The 22,043-nt window shown below is 35.9% G+C and overlaps 2 protein-coding genes across 2 annotated transcripts; both read left to right on the forward strand.

Moving 5' to 3' along the window:
- Nucleotides 1-343: 343 nt before the first annotated feature.
- On the forward strand, nt 344-1,300 carry LOC116072623 (olfactory receptor 143-like). The gene has a single exon (XM_031344080.1). The coding sequence runs from the start codon at nt 362-364 to the stop codon at nt 1,298-1,300; it is 939 nt and encodes a 312-aa protein (XP_031199940.1). The 5' UTR covers nt 344-361.
- Nucleotides 1,301-17,925: 16,625 nt separating this feature from the next.
- Nucleotides 17,926-18,864, forward strand: LOC116072683 (olfactory receptor 143-like). Its single transcript, XM_031344185.1, has one exon. The coding sequence runs from the start codon at nt 17,926-17,928 to the stop codon at nt 18,862-18,864; it is 939 nt and encodes a 312-aa protein (XP_031200045.1).
- Nucleotides 18,865-22,043: the final 3,179 nt, after the last annotated feature.

Raw genomic sequence — 22,043 nt, forward strand, 5'->3', positions numbered from 1 at the left:
GTAAATGTACATATACATACATGTACATACATATACATATATACATATATAATACATATATACATATATATATACATATACACTTATGTGTATATATTCTGAGGAAAATGTGTGTTTTTCTCTTTTCAACCTTAATTCTTAATATACAGTAAAGAGAATCAAATGACTTAATAGACAAAAAAGTATCTTTTTGGAGTGATAAAGAACATGGTTAGGGGATAAAGGAAATAGGGATTCTTCAGGACTCATTGTTCACTCACTCAAGCTCAAAAACTAATAAATTCAACTCTGTTCTTGCAGTGAGTGATGATTTATGGGTTAATAAATGTTTCTACACTTATTCTTGCAGGTGCCACACTTGATGCAAATGACTATGGAAAATAAATCTTCAGTGTCAGAATTTATTCTTATTGGACTTACAGACCAACCTGAGCTCCAGCTGCCCCTATTTGCTCTGTTCTTGATGAACTACACAGCCACTGTGATGGGCAACTTAAGCTTAATGAGTCTCATTTGCCTAAACTCAAACCGTCACACCCCCATGTACTTTTTCATCTTCAATCTGTCTTTTATTGATTTCTGTTATTCATTAGTCTCTACTCCCAAAATGCTGATGAGTTTTGTTTTAGAGAAGAACACCATCTCATTCAGAGGATGCATGACTCAGCTGTTTTTCTACTGTGTTTTTGTGAACTCTGAGAGTTATGTGCTGACAGCCATGGCCTATGATCGCTATGTGGCCATCTGCCAGCCATTAATGTACCAGGTTGTTATGTCCCCTAAGATCCGTTGTCTATTGATATTTGGTTCTTACTTGATGGGGTTTATTAGTGCCATGACTCACACAGGATGTATGGTCAGGCTCAGTTTTTGTGATTCTAACATCATCAACCACTACATGTGTGACATCTTCCCTCTCCTTCAACTCTCGTGCAGTAGCACCTATGTCAATGAACTTATGAGCTATGTTGTGGTGGGCACATCTATCATTTTTTGTTGCCTAATTATCTTAGTCTCATATGCTATGATCCTCTTCAATATCATTCATATGTCTTCAGGTAAGGGTTGGTCCAAAGCTTTGGGCACTTGTGGGTCTCACATCATAACTGTTAGTCTCTTCTATGGATCTGGGCTGCTTGCTTATGTCAAGCCATCATCTGATGAAACTGTGGGTCAGGCAAAGTTTTTCTCAGTGTTTTACACTTTATTGGTGCCCATGTTGAACCCTCTCATTTATAGCCTCAGAAACAAGGATGTCAAGGTTGCTGTGAAAAAAACCTGGAAAAGAATCACCAGCTGATTTATCCTATGATTCATCCTTTAGTATCCTCACATTCTGTTTTTATGTATTTTAATATATTTCTTGTATTTTATATTACATATATTTTATTTTTTATTTATCATTGTTCTTCAATAGCATTGATAGAATTTATACTATACTACACATTTCTCTTTAAACCAAGCAATATAACTCTGTGTGTACTGTGAAAATGTGTGGCATCCTCAGATTCAATGTGTTTCTAAGATGTTGTAATGTTCATTGTCTCTATTAGATTAAGACCTTGTTCAGTTTTATTTTTTTAACTTTACTTGAGGATAAAAGTTCTTATTATTTTTTCTTTCATATATTTCTTTAAAAATATTTGTATATTTATTTTAAAGTTTATATGTATGTATTGAGCCTCTCTGAATGTATATTTGCCATTTACATTTAATAGCCTGTCATGGATAAAAGAGGGTTTTAGAATATTTAGATGTAGAGTAATAAGAATGTGGAAATCACCAAGTACTTGCTGGGAAAGGAACCCGTGTCTTCTCCAAGAGCAATAAGTGCTCTGAGCAGTTGAGCCCTCTCCACTGCATCCACTGTCTATTCTCTTCCAGCCAATAAAATTCTTGGAGTTGTATGCTTTAACTCTTTTTTTCTCAGTTGTCTGATATTGCTTTGATATGAGGTTTGATGAGAAAGATAACTTCCTTATCTGAAGGGTTTATTACCTGTATTATAGAATTGAAATTGTCACTTTTTTGTATATGATATATGAAATTGGGTCTATGCCTTTTTTTTAAAAAAAAATAGAATTATATATATTTCTGTCTACAGAACACAGTGTTTTAATAATATCAAGACTATACCCCAAACTCCCATTTCACAGAATGTGTAGCATTTTCTTAAAAGATATCAGCTGCTTCTGTATATCTACACAATGGAGTACTACTCAGATATTAAAAACAATAAATTTATGAAATTCTTAGGGAAATGGATGGATCTTGAGAATATCATACTGAGAGAGGTAACCCAATCACAAAAGAACAAACACGGTATGCACTCTCTGATAAGTGGTTATTAGCCCAGAAGTTTGGAATACAGGAACAACCCACAAACCACAAGGAACTCAAGAAGAAGGAAGACCAAAAGTTGGACATTGCATTCCTTCTTAAAAGGGGGAACCAAATACCCACAGAAGGAGTTGCACAGATTAACTATGGAACAGAAACTGAAGGAAGGGCAAGCCAGCCTAAATATAGCTATCTCCTGAGAGGCTCTGACAGTACCTGACTAATACAGATGTAGAGGCTCACAGACATCTATTGATCTGAGTACAGGGTCCCCAGTGAAGGAGTTAGAGAAGGGACCAATGGAGCTGAGGGGTTTGGCTATAGGCTTGCTGTAAATTCCCTTTATTATGTTTAGGTATGCCCCATATATTTCTATTTTTTTCCAGGCTTTTATCATGAAGAAGTATTGAATTCTGTCAAACATCTTTTGTGCATTTAATGAAATGATTTATGATCTTGATTTAGCTTTTGTAAGTTGTATCTTAAAGAACATTATATTTTTTTGTTTTTTTATGTTTGTTTTCAGGTATTCTAATTTGTGGAACACATCCTTAAGATTCACTGGATTTCCTAGGTGTCTGTTGTTATTTTCCTCTTTTTGCTTCTGATTTCATTGCTTTGAATAGTCTCTCTCTTTTAGTTTGAATAAGGGTTTTCCTCTCTCGTTCCCTTTCTCAAATGTCCAACTCTGTTTCATTGATTCTTTTTACTGCATTCCTTGTTTTTCATTCATCTATTTTAACCCTTAATTTGATTATTTCTTGTCTATTCCTCTTGGGTGTGCTTACTTTATTTTCTCTTTTTTTTTCTTCTAGCATTTTCAAGTGTGCTGCTAAGATGCTACTCTGAGTTCTCTTCAATTTTTTAAATGTACGTACTTAGTGCTATGAACTCTATGGGGACATTTTCAGGTTTTGTGAAGTTAAATCAGAAGCTAGAGTACTAGACTTTCACTGGTCATCAAAGGCGCGATGATCTACTGACATTTGAGTTAAGAGCTTCATGTCAAAGAAGAAAGATGAAATGGACATAAGGAATGAACACAGCAAACAGAGATTGATCAATGGAGAGTTACAAAGATTTCCAAAATGAACATCATTCTGAGAGTCATATCATTTTTCCTGCCCAGTGAGCTTTTATGGTTCTTGAGACGAAAATTAGGTGTGAATTATGATAAGCCTTATTGAGATTATCCATTTATGAGTACATTGCAGACAAAACCAGTTAGAAACCACCAATTTATTTATTTACACCCTTCGTCAGCTGCAGAAATAATCTTATGTGTCTGTATCTGGTATCTTTCTCAGTGGATACACAAATAATGCTAATGTATGCTCTTCCCCCAGTAATTTGCCAGGACTGTAGCTCATTAAGGGAATTTTAGGCCTTGTGAGCAACTCTACAATCAATGGATGGGGTCCATAGATAGACCAAGTCATTTTTATATATGTTCATTAAAAGCAGGCATGGCTAATATGAGGTCATTACTTTATTGACTATCACACCTCAAAGATGTATAGATCTTCTTTTCCAGGCTTCCATCTTTTTCATTGTTTTCAGTCTCCTTTTCAGTGAGGTCCCTGAGCCCCAGAGGAGGTAGTATTATGTTTTCTTTGGGGGGGTGAGCATTAAACTCTCATTTATTCTCAGTATTTTGAACAAACATACATTTCTTAATTCACAGAATTCATTGTGAAGAGGAGATTATGAAATTAAAGCTGGGAAAACAATTTATCAGCATACTAATAAATATTTTAAAGCTATTTGTCTCTATGGAAACGTATCTAAAGTTTTAGATGCAGCTCTTTAAGATGAAGGCCTTCTCTGTGGTCATCCTTAATGAAGCAGCTCTTTGAGATAATCCTCACTTGTTTATACTGGTTTATTTGATGGTGGATATAAATGCATACACATTGCTTGGGGTGAACAAAAGAATTAAATACCTTATGTGGGGAGAAATACCAGTAAGCAAAGCTCATTGGCTAGAACCTCAGGCCTATCTCCATTTACATGGAGAACTCCAGGTGTTATGCTGCATGCCTCAGTCTCCATGGTCTTCAGTGAGGTGTCGACATGTTCCAGAGCAAGTACACAAACAGGTAGGAAACAGCTGCACCCCTACTGTTCTCAGTTCTCTCTTCTCTGGGATTTCCAGGGTCTGAGCTAACTAAATCTTGGTAGTTCTTATATCTGTTTAGTAACATGGTCTCACATGCTCTACACCTGATATATAGACAAAGGGTGTGTGAGGTTAAAAAAAGGTAGTACCCTGACACAACATTATGAGGCAAGGAACCTCCAAAGATGCTGTAGAGCTGGTTTTGTGTTAGATGTCTACTACTGAACATGAGGACTACCATTAAAAGTGGTTAGCTTCCTCAGTAAGGCTTCATTCAAAAAATTTAATTTTGCTTTTGAAGTGAGTATTAATTGAAAATAGCGTCTCCTAGGAATAGGTGATACATCTACTTCTCTTCTCAGCTCTAAGACCTTATTTCTATCTGCCAAAGACCCCTGAAAGCCATATGACTGCTCGCTATAGTCTCTGGGAGTTAACACATGCATGATTTTAGTTGTCTTTAGGTAGTCTTGTTTCACATGAGTCCTTCTTCCTAGGAAATCTTATACTCTTTCAGCTTTCTTTCCTACAGAGTTCTCTGAGCCTCAAGTGGTGGATTTGAAGGAGATATCCCTTTTAAGTATGAATAAACCATGGCTTTTCATTCATCACATTTTCTGGCTGTGGATCTTTATATTTATTATTATGTGTTTTTTGAGGAAGAATCTTTGATGATAATTGATCAAATAACATATTTATGAGTATTGCAGAATGCCATTTAGAGTTATTTTATGGGGCTGGTGCCCTAAGCAGACTTTGGGTGCAAATTCTGCAGCCAGTCCAACAATACCCAGAGGAAGCCCCACTCCCAGGTGCTCTAACACACCCAGGATCCTAGGATCAGAGGTGAGGAGGACACATCTGTCACAACACTGGGAGTAACTGGGACCAGCAGAACCAAGCACACAGGAAATCCACCAGCCCAGTGGCTTGGGTTGCTTCCAGTCTGTTTGGGCTGGTGCCCTAAGCAGACCTTGGGAGCAAACTCTGCAGTGAGTCCCATAATTCTCAGAGGAATCTTTACTCTCAGGCACTCTAATAAGCCCAGGATCACAGGATCACATAATCACAGAGACAGCTTGACTCAGAGGAGTGATGACACAGCCAGGATCACAGGAAGGACAGGCCACAATTAGATTTAGCTAGGGCAGGTAACACCAAAGATAACCAGATGGTGGAAGACAAGCATAAGAAAATAAGCCGAGGTTATCTGGTATCATCAGAACCCAATTCTCCAACCATAGCAAGTCCTGGACACACCATCACACTGAAAAAACAAGATTCGAATGCAAAATCACTTTTCATTGTGGTGTTAGAGGACATTAAGAAGAACATAAATAACTCTCTTAAAGAAATTCAAGAGAACACAGATAAAGAGCTAGAAGCCCTTAAAGAGGAAACACAAAACTCTCTTAAAGTACTATAGGAAAACACAATCAAACAGGTGAAAGTGTAAGATCTGAGTAAACAGGATCATCTCAGAAAAACACCAGAGGCCAGGAATTCCCTTAATAAGATAAGCTTGGGAACTTTGGGCAGGTAATAGAACTCTCCAGAAGGGAAAGGCTAATTAACCTTCCTCAGATCACAGAGTGAGAACCAGCATGTAGGTGGGGACACATTCTGCAGGGTGTACCCTTGCCCAACTTCAGATAAGAGAAGTCCTTGCTACCTCACTCCCTGAAGACCAATCAGTTTAAAAAGTCATACTGTTTTACCAACCACATCGTATCTAATGGCTGCTGCCCTGAAATTTGTATAAAAGCTCAATGAACAAGTTGTGTGGGGTGGCCTCCTTTCCTTAGGGTCTGAGACGATCTCAGGGCACTGGAATAAAAATTCTCATGCTCTTTGCATCAATCAGGGTCCATGTGTTCTCTGGGGTCTCACACATGGGGTCTCAGGTAAGCTAAGGCTCGACAGGGTCTTGCAAAAGAAATGAACAAAGCCATCCAGGATCTAAAAATGGAAATAGAAACAATAAAGAAATCACAAAGGGAGACAACCCTGGAGATAGAAAACCTAGGAAAGAGATCAGGAGTCATAGATGCAAGCATCACCAACAGAATACAAGAGATAGAAGAGAGAGTCTCAGGGCCAGAAGATACCATAGAAAACATGGACACAATAGTCAAAGAAAATGCAAAAAGCAAAAAGGTCCTAACCAAAAGCATCCAGGAAATCCAGGACACAATCAGAAGACCAAACCTAAGGATAATATGTATAGAAGAGAGTGAAAACTCCCAACTTAAAGGGCCAGTAAATATCTTCAATAAAATTATCAAAGAAAACTTCCCTAACTTAAAGAAAGAGATGCCCATGATAGTATAAGAAGCCTACAGAACTCCAAATAGACTGGACCAGAAAATAAATTCCTCCTGTCACATAATAATTAAAATACCAAATGTACTAAACAAAGAAAGAATTTTAAAAGCAGTAAGGTGAAAAGGTCAAGTAACCTATAAAGGCAGGCCTATCAGAATTACACCAGATTTCTCAACAGAGACTGAAAATTAGAAGACCCTTAGCAGATGTCATACAGACCCTAAGAGAACACAAATACCAGCCCAGACTACCATACCCACTAAAACTTCCAATTACCATAGATGGAGAAAACAAGATATTCCATGACAAAACCAAATTTACACAATATCTTTCCACAAATCCAGCTCTACAAAGGATAATAGATGGAAAACACCAACATAAGGAGCAAAACTACACCCTAGAAGAAGCAAGAAAGTAATAGTTCAACAAACCCATGCAAACGTAATTCCACCTCTAACAACACAAATAACAGGAGGTAACAATTACTTTTTTAAATATCTCTTAATATGAAAATTAATAATATCAACTTATCCTAATCAATTCAAAATCAAAAGTATGAGGAATTGGAAATTTGTTGGCTATCATTTGGTGGTCTCTCTCTAATTTGGTAATTGGAGAAATAGGTCCAATATTATACAATACATATACACTGCTTGCTTGTACCTAACAGTGTCTTGCCAGGTACCACATAATGGTCTTGAAACCATGGTTCTCCTATCTCAGCCTCTCTATTAGTAGGATTGTTTATTTGATGTTTTTACACTATACTACGGTGTTCAGAACAGCTTACATATTTCAAAATTATTTATATAGCCATAAGAAAGGTAGACAATTAACTTGGGAGGTGGCTTGTAAGAGAACAACAAAGAGTGAGACTGAATGCTTTGCTTGATGTTTGTAACTATTGTATCAATTCTGAAGAAGAGGAGTTTATAGTTTACTCTCTCTCTGAGATGAATGCTTTTCAAAATTATCACAGCCAATGAATCAGATTCTTAACCTCACCTAATGTTTGTGCCACCCTCCAAGCAGAACCATTGTTCACTGAAACAGTTGGTGAATGAGTTCATGGATAGACCATCTTAATACCTACACCATGCCTTAAATGAATGTAACCTGTTCTCTGTGAGCTGAGAATGAAGTCACTCACTCCAGTCAAATAGTTTTGACCTTAGCAGGAAATCTGAATCCAAAAATCGAGTATATAATTCATTCCTTGGCACAGCAGAACTGTCATCTCTTAGCTACTATGGAAGTAAAATCCTTTGGTGATGTGAGAGGCATTGAAATACAGCCTTATTACATTGAACTCCAATGTCTAAAAAATTGTTCTTATTTTGGACTTGTATCACAGTAAGAGCCAAGATTTATAGCTCTGCTAAAAACAAAACAGCCAAACAAACAAAAAAGACTTTATTTATGTTCATTAAAAAAAAAACTAGTAGTGATGTATTATTTTAAAATATATAGCTAATATGGTTGGGGTTATTTAAAATTTATATTAAGAAAAACATATATATTTTCAGTATTGCTGCAGATAAGCATCTACATACAACTATAATTGACTGTTTTATATCAAACACCTTTTTTTACTACTCATTTTTATTGTTACAATATTAAGAATACGACAAAATATAAAAAACCCAAAAGGTATTCCATGTATTGAAGTTGGGGGGGTCTGTGGGGGGAGTTGGAGTACAAAATAGAAAGAACAATATGATGTAGTTCTATTTACTTAAATTTTGTTTTTAAATGTTAACAAATTCAGATAAACTGAAATGTGTCTTCTTTCTTCGTAATGCAATAAAACTTAAATCAATTTAAAAAATAAAAATAATAACTCAAAAAAGACTCATTTTATTCATATGTTCTTTTAGTAAATTAGAAGAATTTGTATTTATACAAGGTTGATAGACTATTTGGTTCCAGAGTCTTGGCTACTCAGCCAGTGTTAGGTATGTGTTCCATGACATAGAGTTTGACAATAATCAGACATTGTTGGTAACTTCCACAAGCTTTGTGCCATTATTACATATGCTTACGTTGCTGGCAGTCATCATTTTAGATTGAAGGATTTATAACTAAAGTAGTTTTTATAGTTCTCATTTGGTAGCATTTAACTTTTTCTTTATACTAGCATGAACATTTGTCTAGATGGGTAAATACTCTAGGTAGGCACCAGGTCCACTTCTTTTTTCTTTAAATTTTAAATTTTTATTTATTTTTTATTTTTTACTTAATCTTTTCTTTACAGTCCAGATTTTATCCCCCTACCTGTCCAGCTTCAGATTGTTCCACATCTTGTACCTCTTCCCTTCATTTTCATGAGGACATCCCCGCCCTCTATCCCATAAGACTGCCCCGCTTTCTCTTCTTCAATGAGTTGGTTAGGTCTCTCTCTCTCTCTCTCTCTCTCTCTCTCTCTCCCTCTCTATCTTTCTCTGTCTCTCTCTCTCTGTTTCTCTCTCTCTGTCTCTCTCTCTGTCTGTCTCTCTCTCTCTCCTGTCCCGTGTGTGTGTGTGTGTGTGTGTGTGTGTGTGTTTGAGAGAGAGAGAGAGAGAGAGAGAGAGAGAGAGAGAGAGCTACAGAGCCTTGCTGTTGGGTTATGGAAACTAACCCATAGCCCTCTCAATAGCTTGTTTTATTTTGTGGTTCCTATGCGACCTCTTTGGCCAATAACTCAATTAGCTGCAACTCATTCCTGGTATTGGAAGCATTACTTAATGATGAGAGTTGTCTGATTGGGGCTCTGTCTTTCCTGGGTTTTGGTGATTTCATTTAGACTAGCTTGATATAAGTATATATTTTAGGAAGTTTCTACTGTATTAGATTTAGAATTGCCCCCTGAAATGGCTGTTTTAGCTGTGCCACTTCACATAACCTCTCTTGCCTCTTTTTATCTCCCTTTCCCTGTTTGAACTTCCTCTTCCAGTTCCTGTCACATCTATCCATAAATGTTCTATTTCCCCTTCCTAGGGAGATCCATCTCTCCTCCATTAAGGTCTCTGTGAACTCTGTTGATATAGATTATGGTTTTCTTTTCTTTTCTTTTCCTTTCTTTTCTTTCTTTCTTTTTTTTTTTTTTTTTTTTTTTTTTTTTTCTTTTTTTTTTTTTTTTTTTTTTTTTTTTTTTTTTTAGTTTTTCAAGACAGAGTTTCTCTGTATAGTCCTGGCTGTCCTGGAACTCACTCCATAGACCAGACTGGCCTTGAACTCAGAAATCCGCCTGCCTCTGCCTCCCAAGTGCTGGGATTAAAAGCGTGTGACACCACCACCCGGCTCTAGATTATGGTTTTCTTATCAATGACTTAACAGCTAACATCTACATATAGTAAATACATACCATATGTGCCTTCCTTTCTTCCCCCTCTTGCCAGATATACTTTGAGCCTTGTTTGGTGAGAGATAGAGATGATCCATCCATACCTGAGAATACAGCATCACTAATAGTTACCCAGCAATTTTGAAAGACTTCAAAGTTGTAGTACTCGTATTTCCAAATTTCACACTTAAAATAAAAGTGTATTCATTAGAATTATGTGCTATTGAGTTACTGTGGGCAAATTAATGAAATAGAGCTCAGAGTCCAAAAGTAATCCCTGAACTCACTGTTTGTTAATTCCAACAAAGATGCCAAGACTATACAAATAAGGAAAGAATTACCCTACTTTAGTTAACAGATAACTTAGAATGACTGTGTATCTATATAATAGTTCTACCTTTTTCATAAATACTCAAAAATACTCAAAATTGGCTAAGTTAAATGTAAGATTATTTTATAGCATTTTCTTTCAAATGAAACATTCAACTCTGAAAAGAGGAAAGACCATGACCACATGGGTGTGCAAAGAAACTTTACAAATCTAGGAAAGCTAAAATTTACAAATTCTCAAGGTCTCCGGTTGTGGTAGAGCATGCTGGTAGGATTTGCTGAAGGAGACAGAGGCAGGAGGATCATGAGTTCGAGGCCAGCCTGGGCTACACATTTTTGGCTACTCAGAGAAACCCTGTCTAGAAAAACCAAAAAACAAACAAACAAACAAACAAACAAAAACTCAAGGTCTTTCTAAATATCATGGAAGCAGTAAATAACTGCTATAGGCTGACTAGCTGATTTGCTTGCACTACGTTCCACACCTATATAGGTGCCTGCTAGTTTTGTAGTCAACTCTGGGGATGTAGTGTGTGAATAGTGACCTACTCTGTGGCAGGCTTTTTGTTTATGCAGCTGTCTTTTATCCATCTTCTCAACTATACTCCTGGAAGTAAGTTCAATAAACACTTGGTTATTGGTCATGGATTTGAGAGGGAATGAGGGTGTGCATGGAACAGTTTTGAGAAAACAAATGAAAAGGAAAGTGATGTAATTATATTTAAATTTAATATACATAGTCAATAAAAAGAAAATTCTTTCTTAGCCCAATCAATATCATCCTGTTTTGTCAATTTATCCAATAAGAATTTTTGTTGGATATAATTCTCTGTGTGTGTGGTGATGAGAAAGATAATATTGGTATAAAATGGGAAGAGGGTAAGGATGTTATTTATTATGCTTTACAGAATAGCATCACAATTACTTGTCCAATCTAAATAGTAATAATTACAAGGATAAGAATTTTTTATATAAATAAAGAAATAAAAAAATCAACAATTTCTTTCCATATATCTATCAGAGTTCTAGCACATAGAGAAAATCATTTCATTTAATTAATATTAAATGAACCGTGAAGTTTATTTATATTTTATCTATCACTGTTATTATTTTTTGAGTTACAGAATACAGATATATATGTGAAAGACCCCCAGAACTGGGGAGAACCTCACTCAAGTCTCAGGATGATGCAACCACCCAATAACTCACGAGAGACCGATCTTGCTGCAATCACATGAGGTTTATTCGGGATAAGGGAGATCTGGGTCAAGAAGTTAGGGGTATTTAAAGGGAAAAAACCAAACTAGGGGGTTCAGGGGGTTACCAAAGAAACATAGCATGAAAACAATAGAAAATTCTAAAGGAAACCACTCCCTAGTTGAGTCAGGTTACAAGGATGTCATCCTGCACACTCATTGTCTAGAGGAATGTGGTTTGGTCAATGCTATCTTCTTAATGGCTGACTGCTATTCTGTTCCTCATTCTGGGCAACGCTATCTTCTTAATGGCTGACCACTATCCTGTTCCTTATTCTGGGCCCTAGCTGGAGGGGGTCTCTGCGACCAACAAGTTCCTGGAACTGACCAGTCCCCATTCCTGGCTCGTTACAGAGACTTCCTATGCCTTCTTTAAGTAAAGGTTATACATTAATGCATTTCCATTAACATACTTTTTCCAAATTTCTAAATTCAGTCTTTCATTCCCCACTTTTTCTATGAGATAGTTCTAATCATAGAACTAAATATTAAATTCTAAATTTTCCTGGCCTTGCAAGATAGAATATTGTTAGAGTAGCATTAATATCTGGACAGCACTTATTGTTTCTCTAACAAAGGCAACTAATCTATTAAGCACGCATGGACCTATGGTTGTTTAATCTTTCTCTGAGCTTACTCATGGAGTCTCTAATGACTCCTGAATGGTTTACATAAAAGCAACATTTTTCTATATTTAAATCAATGGCAGCTCTTAACTCTCTATAAGCCTTATGCTACAATACCATAGTGGATGTTCCTGTAGCTGCCCCTGAGGTCTCTAAGTCCAGTTCCACCATAACTAACAGGGTAACCCCTAACTCTCTTCTATTGCCATGCACTACCTTACTGGCTCTCAGGCTTCCTAGCTTCTCTTCTTTCCTGTCCTTATCTCCAGCTCTCTAGCCTCTTATTCTTTCTGACTCTCACACTAGACTCCATCTTCAAAGACTCTCTTTTAAACGTTCTATCTCTTCACTATGTCCTTTCACAGTCCTTCTGCAACTTTCCTTTTTCTTTCTCTATTTTAAACACTTTCTCAGCCACCTGCACTAGTTTTCTTAATGACTTATCCTGCATCTCTTCTAACTTTCATAGTCTTTCAACTCCATCAGAAATCCAGGAATGACTGAATAATAGAGAACATATGGGAAGCCTAACACAGCTTCCAGAAATATTGGTAATTAATAGAGACTGCTGGACACCTGGACAGCCCCTTTTTCAAAACGTTGGAGCGTCAATCTTCAGCCTTCTGACCCGTGAATGTCTGAGAATAGGAACATTAAGGACTCGCCCAATCTGTCTTGGCAGATATATGCTGTCCTAGGCCTGTGTGTCCTTTTTTGGACAGTATCATCTGCAGATGAAGAGGCAACTTTTTTTTTTTTTTTTTTTTTTTTTTTTGGTTTTTTTGAGACAGGGTTTCTCTCTGTAGCCCCGGCTGTCCCGGTACTCACTCTGTAGACCAGGCTGGCCTCGAACTCGGAAATCCGCCTGCCTCTGCCTCCCAAGTGCTACGATTAAAGGCGTGTGCCACCACCGCCCGGCTAAGAGGCAACTTTTGCCTAGTGACTGTCTTGCCACAGCTGGAGCAACTCAAATGATGCTCCGTTTCTTCTTTGAGTCTGAGAAAGGGGTACTGTCAGTCGCAGACAGGTCTCTAGCCAGATGAGTAAATAATATCAAATGCCATATTCTGTGGATTTCTGATGTTTTTGAAAACCAACTATCTATGTAAAGTAATCTGGACTATTGTCTATGAGCTACTTTCAGTCCTTTTTCTTGAAATCACCCTCAGAGTGATTTAACTCAGAGCCATGAATTTGCTAATTTGGCCCTAAACTCACAGGTCTAGACATCTTAGATCTGTCTATAATAGCAGTAAAAAAAAAAAAGGAACTTGTTCTAAGCCCTGTCTACTAGGGAAATATTGAAACCAGAAATCTCTTAAGGGAATATAGAAAACTTCATCTTTTGGTCTTGAAGTATGCACAACAGAACTGTATTAGCTACACCTCACAGTCAATAAGAATGTCATTGTACACCCAATCTTAACAACACATTCTCAATTTAAAAGCTCTTACTTATTTATAGCTCTTACTTATTTCTTGCATAGCAATTTAAGATGTAAGTGGTTTATAACCCAAGTCTCAACTTTTACCAATCACTACTGCAAATATAGGATACAAAACTCAAAACTAATAATATAAACACTAAAGAAAACTTTCTGAGAATAAGCTGTGTATCTGAAGAAATACTCAAATACCTGACTAAATTCTAGTCACACAAAGTTTCTAGTTTAAATTATCTATACACCAATTAAATCACTTTCAGTACAGGGTAATTATTATCAGAAGGTCATTTTACCAAAGATAACATTGATTTTGTACCAAATAGGAACATATGAATTTAACTCAGTGACAAATTATATGCCTTTCTATAGCTATACAATTAAATCTGGCTATTTCTTCCCTATTTCAAATATAACCATTAACAACCCTCTCTAGCCCCAAAGCCCAGGGAACTGGGTAAACGACTCATCATAACTTCTTTAAGCTGAACAGGGGTGTAGATATAAAAGAGGGGTAGGGAAGGAAAAACAGAATTTATTAGTTTTCTGATGTCTGTGTCTTGACTGGATCAGGCTGAAGTCAAGGACATCAGGAGTTCAGGCAGGCCAGTTTAGCATGTCAGGACAAGGAATTTCACCAAGGCTGTATATTTCTGTAATACATGAATCTCAAGACAAATTTTCAGTATCATTAAGATATAATTTTTTTGTTTGATTCTCTGGAGTCTAGTTTTCTGGAAGGTGTAAATACTCCAATCATCTTTTCTCAAAAACACAAAAACAAAATCCTTAATCATCAATACAAAGAAATCTACCTGGGTGGTATTTGGGTTTCCAGTGCCTCAAAGTCTCCAAATAAGAAAAAATCTGTCTCCATTTCTGATATAAATGACAAGATAAAATTCCTTATTTTGCTAATGCTAAGAGTGCATCATTGGACAGGTGCATTTGACCAGGGACCAGCAGGGAAGGCATCTCCTAGTGGCTCAGTGACGACAGACAAATGTAGGTGCAAAACAGCCTCCTCCCCGAAACAGCCACAGCTGTTCCAAGTTTCCTTTTTAAGCTTGTTTACTCTAGGGGCAAAGGTGCTAGTAGTTTAGCATTACTACCATGCTTCGATAGAATTTGGTTTATTTTTCTATTTACTTTTTATTTCCAAGGCAAACTAACTCTTTATTTGTCTCCAGACTGCTCATCACTTGTCTCTACTTTACTAGACTCTACACCTTTTTTAATTCTTGTAATGTTAAGGTATTACCATAATTTAAACAAAACCCAGTTTTAAACTTTTCATTTTCTTTAAAATCAATTTCAAAGCATTTCTGTCACATTACAAAGCTTAGCTGCCAATTCTTACATATGGATGCATGACAGTGCAATTTTGAATATATCAAAAAGACATTGTTTTAAATCTTATCTCTGGTCCAGGCCTCACCCTTGGCCTCACTAAATTTATAAGGGGTAAGAATTACATAAAATATTCTTGGGTCGGCTCATGTCAGGTGTTGTAGCTTAACATGATTCCAACCCCGAGTTACCAATTTTAAGTTGATTTTCTGTTACCAATATTATAAACAAAAAGGTGTTCTCCCCTTTAAGAATGGCTAGTGCAGACACTCAGTCAGCCTCTATCAGCTCTTTTGCAGCTGTGCTTTACTCCTGGCCACAGCACAACAGCTTATCAGTCTCTGCTATACAAATTGAGACTGTCTTTTACCAATTTAAACTAAATCAAAGTTTTAACCAATTTTTTTCTTCTTTAACATGAAACACAGAACAGCAATCATTTATCTAAGCAGCGCCCACCACATGGTAAGCAAAGCATAACTCTCAAGGTTGCAATATCCAATCACCACAATTTACAAGATACCAATACAATAATTTTTGAACCAGATGATAAAGACAATATTTTTAACCCAATTAATCTATTTTGTAAAAACCTACTTGGTTGTTCAGGGGTCCCTGACTGCTGTGCCCTGCTCTCTGGCTAACTAACCTTTGCTACCTTTACTCAGGATGCGACTAACTGCAGGGAATGGAAGTAAGAAACAGACTCACAGATTGCCAACAGGCAGGCAGTTCACAGGCAAATTACGAAGACTTAAACAGACAAACAGACCACAATTAAGAACTCACCTCCAAGGGGTCTTCAGAGAGTCAAGGGTGGGCATAACTCCTGCAGACAAGCCCCCAAAATGAAAGACCCCCAGAACTGGGGAGACCCTCACTCAAGTCTCAGGATGGTGCGACCACCCAATAACTCACGAGAGACCGATTTTACTGCAATCGAATGAGGTTTATTCGGGATAAGCCAGATCTGGGGTCAAACTCATAGCCTGGCAGGCCAGAGGGGTTCAATCCCAAACACAAGAAGTGAGGGGTATTTAAAGGGAAAAACCACAAACTGGGAAGTTTGAGGGGGTTACCAAGGAAACATAGCTTGAAAACAATAGAAAATTCTAAAGGAACCCACTCCCTAGTTGAGTCAGGTCACAAGGAAGTCATCCTGTACACTCATTGTCTAGAGGAATGTTGTTTGGTCAATGCTATATTCTTAATGACTCTCCACTATCCTGTTCCTTATTCTGGGCCCTAGATGGAGGGGGTCTAACAAGTTCCTGGAACTGACCAGTTCCCATTCCTGTCTCATTACAGAGACTTCCTATGCCTTCTTTAAGTAAAGGATGGTAGTAATGCATTTCCATTAACATGCTTTTTCCAAATTTCTAAATTCAGTCTTTCATGTGCATCTGCTCCTTTCTATATGTAAGGTAAATAGTCTACCACTGGGACCTGGCCTAATCCTTCTCTTATAAGTCTCAGTTTATAGATTTGTGTAAAAATGCACAGTTATAAATATACGTAAACAAAGGTTAATAAGATTCCTAACTTTTTACAGTTTCAATGTGAGTAATTTGAGAAGTCTGGCTTTAATATATATATTAATCACATATATTGATAGAGTACATGAATATAGTATATTATGGATTATTAATTTAGTATATTAATATATATTAATATAGTTTATTATTATAGTAAATAATATATATAAAATAAAGCCAGACTCACCATATATATGTACATATATATACATATATATATGTTTACTTATATCTTTCAACTTACTTTTTACAAAATATTGTAGAATATTAATCTATAGCATATTATAGATTAATACAGTTCTTGGTGCTTATTGAAAATTACTAGTAAAAGCATGTAGTACGCCCCTCAGCTTTCTTCTTGAAGAGTTATGCAAACCATCATGATGAAGATTTCAAAGCAAACCACCAAGAACTTTGTCAATCAGCACTCCTGATGGGGAATTATAAATTGAGCACAAATTTGAATCTCAAATGAGCCAACACTGTTTATGGTGCATGATGTAAATGGAGCCTTAATAATTTATTCACTCAAGGGACTCATGAAATCAGTGAGGAAATCTTAAAGAGAGAATAATTTTCCAGGATTCTAAACAATTTTCACAGAACTCTGGATCATAAAATAACTTCTCTCTTTAACCAGAAAATGTCTTCCAGTCTCATATAAGGATGTTATTTTCTTTCTGCAGGTGAGAATAAGGATTTTCTAATGAAAATCTTATACAGAAGTAGTCATATTCCACAGTGTAACCTTGGTAGGGTGTTAGAGACAGATCTTCACCGTGGCTACTACCATCCTTGTCATCAAAAGTTTTGGATTCTTCAGGACAATGGAGAAGGGTCCATTTATTACAGTAGCTATAAAGTCTCTGTGGAACAAAGCTGATCACTGAATCTCCTTGTGTTTGCAATTTTACTTCAGTCACAAAGGTATAAGTTCTAGGTATTTGATAATACATTTTTATTTCTTTTTCAAAAATCTCTGATCTGTAATGATGACTAAAGAGTAGAGAGAAAAAGATGTTCAAGAGACACAAAGAGGTTTTTTGGTTTTGTTTTTTATTTTTTTCAGGATTCTCTCTGGAAAGAGAAACAAATCCTAGTTGGGAAAGGAAAGGACTGGGGATTTTTCAGAATTCAAGCTGTGTTGCAATGTTTGAATGTCAGGCAGCATTTTCACAAAATACTATGCTTACAAATCCACCAGTTTAAAAAATATTTGTCTGATAAAATTTTTCCTTGTAATGTCACTTTCTTTCCCTCTCCCAACAGATGACACTATAATGCAAATGGCTATGGAGAATGACTCTTCTGTGACTGAGTTTGTTTTTATGGGATTAACAGACCAAGCTGAGTTACAACTGCCTTTGTTTTTTGTGTTCTTGCTGAATTATACAGCTACTGTGATGGGAAATTTGAGCTTGATGATTCTTATTTGTCTGAATTCACACCTTCACACCCCAATGTACTTTTTTCTGTTCAATTTGTCCTTGGTTGATTTCTGTTATTCATTTGTCTGTACCCCTAAAATGCTGATGGGTTTTGTTTCTGAAAAAAGCACCATATCTTATACAGGATGCATGACTCAGCTATTCTTTTTCTGCTTTTTTGTTAATTCTGAGTGTTATGTGCTGACAGCAATGGCCTATGATCGTTATGTGGCCATATGTAAGCCCTTGGTTTATGCAATCCTTATGTCTCCTAGGATGTGTTCTCTGTTAATGATTGGGTCCTACTTAATGGGATTTGCAAGTGCCATAGCTCACACTGGCTGCATGATTAGGCTCAGCTTTTGTAATTTGAATATCATCAACCATTACATGTGTGAAATCTTTCCCCTTCTCCAGCTCTCCTGCAGTAGTACCTATGCCAATGAACTTGTGAGCTCTCTTATTGCCTGTATAGTTGTCATTGTATCTGGTCTTGTTATCTTAATGTCTTATGGTTCCATCCTCTTAAATATTGTTCAGATGTCATCAGCTACAGGTTGGTCCAAAGCCATGCGTACTTGTGGTTCTCACATCATAACTGTTAGTCTATTCTATGGTTCTGGGTTGCTTACTTATGTCAAACCAGCATCTGCTGAGTCTGTAGACCAGGGGAAATTTTTCTCAGTATTTTATACTCTTATGGTTCCCATGCTGAATCCTCTTATTTACAGTCTCAGGAACAAGGATGTCAAACTTGCAGCAATGAGAACCATGAAGAGAATCACAATCTAAGATAAATGTGTGCTTGCCATAGTTTCTCACTGTATGGTAGGGTCTTTTTATTACGTTTTCTTCCCCATTACCTTTCTTCTATTCTTCCTGTCTTCCTCTTTCCCCTTCTTATCACTTTTATCATTCAATTCATAATTTCTGCTATATTACACACATACACAGATGCAGCAGCAATTTTGAACTAATACCACCAACACCACAAGCATCCATAATCTGGCCAGCAGCTTTGTGGCACTGTTCTTGGAAATGAGACTCTTCCACACTCTGAGAATATCCATGCTGATCTTCATTACCTATTCCAGATAAAGACTTTGGTCTAATATATTTTATACACAAAGATAATACTATTTTATATTTTCCTCTTATATCATTTTAATGAAAATAATTCATGAGACTGTTTTAAATTCTAGGACTAAAACCTAGAAAGCTGAGTCTTCATTGTTTCACCAATCATTAAGTTTAGTAGTATACTGTTTCCAAGAAGAGGTAACCAGGTTAATGTTTTTTAAAAGAAAAATCTTTATTTATGCAAAAACAATATAAAGAAATAGAGTGGTAAAGAGACAAAGAACTTTTGGAAAGTTGTTTCAGTATGGGTGCAAATGACGGAATGTTAGAATGATGGGCCAGCCAAGTTGCCAATATTAGAGATATTATCCATAAAACTTCAATAAGAATTATGGGGAACTAAGTATGAATAAAAGAAATGCCCATGCAAAAAACATGACTTTGAAGTACAGTGAGTAGAGAAAGCTAAAAAGTGACATTTTAACCTGTTTCTTCATATTCATGATCAGTCTTTTAAGGACAGAGAAGCTGAGTGTTTTGATCAAGCTTTTTTTGTGAAACACGTCAATATTTCTCTAATAAAATATATACTTTAAGAATCTTATTAAATGTTATTACTTTACTGAGAAGCAAAATTAGTTGTTCACAATAAAAGTTATATAAATTATGCTCTACAAAATTTTCGTATGTGTATCTTCTATAGAAGGTACATTATAGGTTTTACAACAACTTTGCATGAATTCAGGTACATACCCATCAGTGAAGATGCTGTAGTCAGAGAAAGATTATTCAAAATATAATTCTTATATCTACTTCAAGATCATTGTGTTTTCAAAGTTCTGAAGTAATAGATTAGTAATATAGGCTTAGAAAGAAGAGCAAAGTTAGAACATGATTTTAACCTTATTCAAATTATTGGTGTGAGATATTGAAGTAATATTCATCATGTTTTTACATTTAAATATGTCCTTGTTTTCCAAACAAATTATCAATGCTGAGATGCACTTCTTTTGTTTTCATTTGTTATAGTACCTGAAAAGCAAGTTATTAAAATTATGTTTTTTTTATTTTAAGACATATTTTAATAAGAGCAAAGAATAATTAACAAATATAGATAGTAAGGTATATGAAGTTTCATTTTCAGAATTCCTTGGAACTTGCAAATGTATAATACTAATCAAAGGAATAGAATGATCTCTGGGATCTGAGTGTGACATAACCGTATGAGTGTGACAGGTAGAGAAAATATGAACAAATATACTTAGCAGGGTTTTCTCAAGTCAAAGAGGCTAGTTTTACAGGAGTAATTTTTATATCAATCTGGCAAAAATTATTGATTTAACATTTTAATCAGTCTGCACTTGATCATAGTTATGCATAATTTATTAATATTTTATAATAGCTATAGATAAATTATTACAATTTTAATTTCAAAAGGACTACAAGTAAGTTTAGATGCAAGATAAATTTTAAAGATAAAATCATTTGACAGTATTTAGAGGTATTCCATATATATTTGTTAAAAATATTGACAGAGTGTACATATTTTTTATCTAGTTTCTGCATTATTATATCTCCATTTACATAATTGGAATGAGAAATTTTGTTTTATAACTCCATATTAACAAATATTAAGTATGTATTAAATCCATCTTTGGATATAAGCTTAATTACATTGATTTTAATTTCTCAGATGACATTAACATAATGAGCAACATCTTCAAATTTGACAGTCAAGATAAATATGGCATTGGAAATCTTGTTAATCTTCCAGTTCTCAACAACTAACCATTGCTTGTAGCTTTTCATCTATGGGTAGAGCCTTGTGAAATTTTCCTCAAGTGCCCTTGTCAGGCAACCATATTGTTGAGGTATCATGAGTACAGCTTTTCTGTTATGTCTTGAAGATACCATCTACCAACAGGTATTCTTATCTTCTGGCTCTAACAACTCTTCTAATCTCTCTGCCATCATTATCCCTTAGACTTATGTGTAGAGGTTGCACTGTTGGGGTTGGTATGAATTTCTCTGTATTTTGGCCCATTATAGATCTCTGTAATAGCCACCATCTGCTTCAAAAGAAACTTCTTTGATAAGGGATGACAGCTAAAGAACAAATACTTGCATTAGAGTTAGAAATTATATTGGTTTAGAAAAATGACAGTGATAATTTCTAGTTGGTTGTTTTAACACTACTGTTTAAATATCCACCGCTCTGAATGGGCTTTTAGTATAATCAGATAGCTCTTGCTTAATATCAATGGCCTCTATTGCATCATTGAGAATATCTTTAGAGGCTCAATATTGATTTATTAATAGACTTTATCTTTGATAAAACTATTTAAATTTCTTGTACACCTTACACAGCACATTCTGATACAATAAGAGGTAACCCCTCTGGGTCACACTAAAAGCAACATAAGAAGGAAATTTACAGGCTTATGTGCCTTTACTATATAACCAGAAGAACCAAAATAGATAACTTAGTAATGCAACTCACGAATTTGCAAAAACTAGTTTCAGCCCACAGATCCATCCCTATGATTCAGCTAGATTGAGTTGCAAAGCAAGCTCAGCAGGCAGTCAACTCCTCAAAGTTCAAAGCTCAAAATAGGAATTTGCAAATGCAGCAAGCCCAGGCACAGACTCCAGCCAGGTTGTTAAACCATTGGGGGTTTGTTTAGCCTACCGAAGGCTGGGGGAAGGGCAAAATTAATTGCTTATAATATTGAACTATACTAATTTTAGTATATTTATAACACATTTTAAATTTTACTTCATGACAATTTACACAGTAATATCTTAAGAAATTATTCAATACATTGAGGGGTTTGCAGCCCCTTAGGACGAACAACAATATGAACTAACTAGTACCCTCAGAGCTCCTAGGG

This window comes from Mastomys coucha, unplaced genomic scaffold (genome assembly GCF_008632895.1).
Source record: "Mastomys coucha isolate ucsf_1 unplaced genomic scaffold, UCSF_Mcou_1 pScaffold23, whole genome shotgun sequence".
Taxonomy (NCBI): domain Eukaryota; kingdom Metazoa; phylum Chordata; class Mammalia; order Rodentia; family Muridae; genus Mastomys; species Mastomys coucha.

What these genes read in the sequence shown, in the direction of transcription:
- LOC116072623 (XM_031344080.1), top strand. Translation starts at nt 362, where the DNA reads ATGCAAATGACTATGGAAAATAAATCTTCAGTGTCAGAATTTATTCTT.
- LOC116072683 (XM_031344185.1), top strand. Translation starts at nt 17,926, where the DNA reads ATGCAAATGGCTATGGAGAATGACTCTTCTGTGACTGAGTTTGTTTTT.